This window comes from Xenopus laevis, chromosome 2S (genome assembly GCF_017654675.1).
Source record: "Xenopus laevis strain J_2021 chromosome 2S, Xenopus_laevis_v10.1, whole genome shotgun sequence".
Taxonomy (NCBI): Eukaryota; Metazoa; Chordata; class Amphibia; order Anura; family Pipidae; genus Xenopus; species Xenopus laevis.
Window position 1 is genome coordinate 67,555,913 of NC_054374.1, and position 4,458 is coordinate 67,560,370.

General features: G+C 41.5%; 1 protein-coding gene across 2 annotated transcripts; it reads right to left on the reverse strand.

Annotated features, from left to right (window-relative positions):
- Positions 1 to 309: 309 nt before the first annotated feature.
- On the reverse strand, positions 310 to 4,458 carry LOC121400565 (traf2 and NCK-interacting protein kinase-like). Of its 2 annotated transcripts, XM_041583913.1 has the most exons (11): positions 4,053 to 4,458; positions 3,916 to 3,954; positions 3,740 to 3,805; positions 3,522 to 3,575; positions 3,303 to 3,428; positions 3,099 to 3,209; positions 2,880 to 2,970; positions 2,608 to 2,735; positions 1,781 to 1,835; positions 1,523 to 1,595; positions 310 to 528 (listed from the first exon to the last, which is right to left on the reverse strand). In XM_041583913.1, the coding sequence occupies exons 1-11, from the start codon at positions 4,077 to 4,079 to the stop codon at positions 339 to 341; spliced, it is 960 nt and encodes a 319-aa protein (XP_041439847.1). In that variant the 5' UTR covers positions 4,080 to 4,458; the 3' UTR covers positions 310 to 338. The 2 variants fall into 2 exon arrangements, with proteins under 2 accessions (XP_041439847.1, XP_041439846.1); XM_041583912.1 differs by having other exon boundaries at positions 3,099 to 3,428.

The following is a 4,458-nucleotide window of genomic DNA, read 5'->3' on the forward strand; positions in this document are numbered from 1 at the left end:
ACGCGACGGACGCAGGCGCAGCGCGTCGGTCGCAGACGTGCTGACGCCGACGCAAGGGCGCCAAAAATCCCCTTTAAAAGGACGCCTGAGGCGCCAAGATGGCGCCCGAAAATAGGATCTTGTTCCTGAATAGATTCCTGGGTTCCCTGTTGCTGTTCCTGTTATCCCTGAGTATATTCTTGATTGATCTCTTGTTGTTGACCCCCTGCCTGGACTTTGGACTCTGCTTATATTCTGCCTGCCTTTTGACCTGTTGCCTGAACTCTATTACCCCTTCTGCTAAATCCCTGGATACCACGATCCTGATCCCTCCTGAGGGGCTTCCTCCTAAATCCGGACTACTCCCCAGAGGGAACTCCCGGTTCCCTGACATGCAGAATCCGGAGATGGTTTTCAATCTCAGCCCTGATGATCTTCTTAGGCGGCAGTTGGGTGACAAATGGGTGCTGCAGGAGTTCTTCAGCACTCCCTCTCTCCGAAGGATCCTTCTTCAGGCAGGACTCCAAGAAGGACACAAAATTTTGTGACCTGAAAAAAAAATCCCCAGATCATTATTTCCATATTCCAGAAGCTTTTACCCAGTAATCATTAGCTACACTCTAGAATATAGATATATGTTGCAGCATAGCTATCTATCCATCTATATTTCTATCAATCATCTATCTATCCCTCTATCTCTTTATCTGTCTATCTATCTATCTATCATCTATTGATCATCTATCTATCCATCTATATTTCTATCAATCATCTATCTGTATCTATCTATCTATTATCTATCAATCATCTATCTATCTCTCCTCTATCATCTATCTAATCTATCGATCATCTATCTATCTAATCTATCGATCATCTATTGATCATTTAGCTATCTAATCTATATCATGTTTCTATCATCTATCTATCCTCTATCATCTATCTATTTATCTATAATCTATCTTGATTTGAGACCCATAGTATTACACATTATACAAATCTTCTCCAAAAGTGATCCCCAACCCAAGATTCCCCACCACCATCCCAAACTGGTAAACAAGGATATCAGTGCTATATCTACATGTCTATAAGGCTAAGAGGGACAAGGTAAGGTCCTGTGATTTTCCCACACCCTCTCCTGACTGCACCATAGTGCACATGGCCTGTAATCTCACAGTAGTGGGGCCCATAGTTATACTGTTATGCCCCTGAGACATAGACACTGATTATATACATAAAATAGATCATATCCACTCTGCATTCATCTATATTTCCCTGAAAACACACATATCCCTGCCTGCATCTCATGGGACACATTTAAACTCTGCAGTAGAAAACCCTCTATTTATATTTAGGAGGTATTTAAATAACATACACATCCCCCTGAAATCTCCCCATTATCCCAAATTTGTACAGACAAGGGGCATGGTGAGGGCAGACTGTGGAAGTGGATATAGGAGTATAACAAGTGTTAATAAGAAAACGTGGGGAGTTCCATGTCTGCAAGCGCAGGTACAATGTACAGTGACACGAGCTGGGACCGACTCACCAGTTGTTTGATTGAAGCCTCGGTGGTTGGGCTTCTCTAATCAGGTGCTCCACCGGGTATTCATCTGCGTATGCTAAAAGTGAAAAACATATATATCAGGCCCATCCAACATGTCTAGAAGTTAGTTATTTAATCTACAGAAAACGTTCTTTTTTTGCTGGAAATTGCAAATCACCCCAAATTCCTCCCATTCTGATATAGAACCTCTGCTGCTCAATGTATAAAATAAAGTAGCCACAATTGTTGTGATTCACTTACGTGGTTTTCCCTCGGCCATTTCGATGGCGGTTATGCCCAGCGACCAGATGTCACACTGCAAAAGACACACAAAGAGCATTAGAAGGAGAGAATTGGTAAAAAGGCTACACGTATACAACTCTCTTTTAGAAATATATAGTGAATAAAGTACCCCCTTTTGTAAAATATAGGGATATTATAAGTTACCGAGGAGTTTCATGACCATATAAAAACACGAGGCCGAAGGCCGAGTGTTTTTATACAGGTCATGGAACTCCGAGGTAACTTCTAATATCCTCATATTTTACAACTGGGGGTACTTTATTAATTATAATACACAAATTTCAATGAGTCATGTGACAGAAATGACATCAGAACTCACCGTTTATAACTGATGACATCAGAACTCACCGTTTATAAGGATATAATTTACAGGATATTCATGGCTTTTGTGTATTATATACATATATTATCATGGGTGCAAAAGTACACGCCATTCTCCTTAGCTCAATTATGGCCAGAACAGAACAGAACAGAATACAACTTCTAAAATAGCCCAATGCACTGCCTCGTAAATGAACACAATATAAAAGTGTAAAAATGCTTTATTATATATAAACGTGTATACAGCAATACATCTCCATTACAAACAATAGCAGTTACAGAACACCAGCGTCACATTGCAAATGAGCAAATATATTAAAGCAGACACATTGTGCAAAAGGTTAAGAAACCCAACATTTCAGGAAAACTCCTTTCTCTCCATGAGAAAATGACTGTGTCTATGTCCCATTAAGACTGATAAGTAAATGCTCGGTGTTGTTACAAGTATTATAAGTACAACATACTTTGGTGTCGTACGCCAGGCGCTGGCCCTTCTGCCTTATGGCCTCGGGTGCCATCCAATGTGCAGTCCCGTCTGCTTCGTGGCACAATCCAGTCTGCGGATCCAGGTCCCAGCTGTTTCCAAAGTCGACTGAAATGACAAATAGAAACGATTAATGGAAAATAACTTGCTTAACCACAATAATATAGAAACCTGAATTATGAAAGCCCCTGACTCCATATTCACGTTAGCTCCCCATCATCCATTACTCTTATAACTGTAAGTTTTACTCACTGGTCTTCACTTTGGCCGTCTCTGTGAGCATGATGTTCAGGCTCTTGATGTCTCTATGAACGGCCCGGTTCTTGTGGATGTGGTGCAGCCCCTGGGGAGATTGAGATGTAGGTTATAAGACTTTAACAGACATGAGACTAAACATTACCAACAAAGAGATTGTATATATATAATTTATGCAATTAAAGAAGAGGCATTAAGGGGTAAATCTGGCCTTACCTTTAAAACCTCCTTGCAGACATAGCCAATCCAGGTCTCCTTCAGGGATTGGCCATTGGTCCTGCTGATGAGGGTGTGGAGAGAGCCGCCACCACAGTACTCGAGAACAATCTGCAATATATAGAAATTATTTAAGGTCATGTATTCTATCACTTCCAGTGGAGATTGAGAGGAATGAACACGATACAGTAAATCATTTCTTACTTCCAAGTGCTCCGATGAGCACTCCGTGAGTGGAGCCCTGTAGTAAGCTCCATAGTAAGAGGCAATGTTCTTGTGTCCTCCGAACTGCTGGAGAAACTTCAGCTCCCTCATGACTGACTCTTCATCCTGGAGTGGAATAATAGAAATCCCTTTAGGTCACATAGGCAACTACACAAATAGGATTGATATATAGAGATTGGAATTATAAAGATACAGTACTCGGCTGATGTTGGCGATCTTCACCGCTACCACGCCTCTTCGATGGTGTCGTCCCTGTAATACAGACAGAAAGGTTGACTTATATACAAGTAGGAAAGAGAGGGTCTAATGCAGCCCCCAAACCAGAAGCTTGATATGTCTGCCTAAATCATTGTGTGATTGTGTCTAGTGATCACAATCTTGTTCAGTTCCCCTACTCTAATTGGTTGGTCTCTTACCTTGTAGACTTCTCCGGTGCCGCCTTCTCCAAGAAGCACATCCTTGGTCAGCCGACCATCAGGAGGCTGGAAAAGAAAAAAGAAGGATTTTATTGATAACATAATATTCCCCAGGGTACAAAACATGTCTCACTTCCGGCAGTAGCGGCCAGTGTTTTACCCTCCTTTCTACTCACCTTATAAATCTCGGAGAGGGATCTGGATTCCGCCTGTGGCTGAAGGAGAAGAGAAAAATTCAATTACATTCTATACTTTATCTGTTCTCTATACAGCAAAACCCTAAATTCAGATAAAACAGCAGCAGTTGCCTTACCTTCCTCCAGGGGGCGCAGAATAGCATTGCGCCCAAGTTTTTTAGCTCTTAAAAGAGCTGTTGGGTTAAAAAGACGATATCAGCTGACGTCAAAGGAAGATGGTTTTTCCAAACGCCAAAAATCTGATGGAATATCGCTGAATATCTCTATATAACAATCACTGCTAAATCGCTCGGAAAATCGCTTCGAAAACGCTATAAAAACGCTTCGTCGCTTGGAAATTTCACTGTGTGGAGACATAGAAAGAAAGAAGAGATTGTGAGCTCACATGCACCAGCCCTCTCTGCTATACATATCAGGATTCACAAGTTGCAGCATTTCCCTGTATTGGCACCATCAATTCTTCCCTCTATTATAATATGAAGCCCAGTCCCTACTGAAATACAGACTCTCAACATCATGATA

Coding starts and splice junctions, on each gene's coding strand:
- LOC121400565 (XM_041583912.1), bottom strand. CDS start 4,079: ATGCTATTCTGCGCCCCCTGGAGGAAG. Junction 3,806..3,915: donor CCCTCTCCGAGATTTATAAG/GTGAGTAGAAAG, acceptor TTTCTTTTCCAG/CCTCCTGATGGTCGGCTGAC. Junction 529..1,522: donor AGGCTTCAATCAAACAACTG/GTGAGTCGGTCC, acceptor TTTTTTTTTCAG/GTCACAAAATTTTGTGTCCT.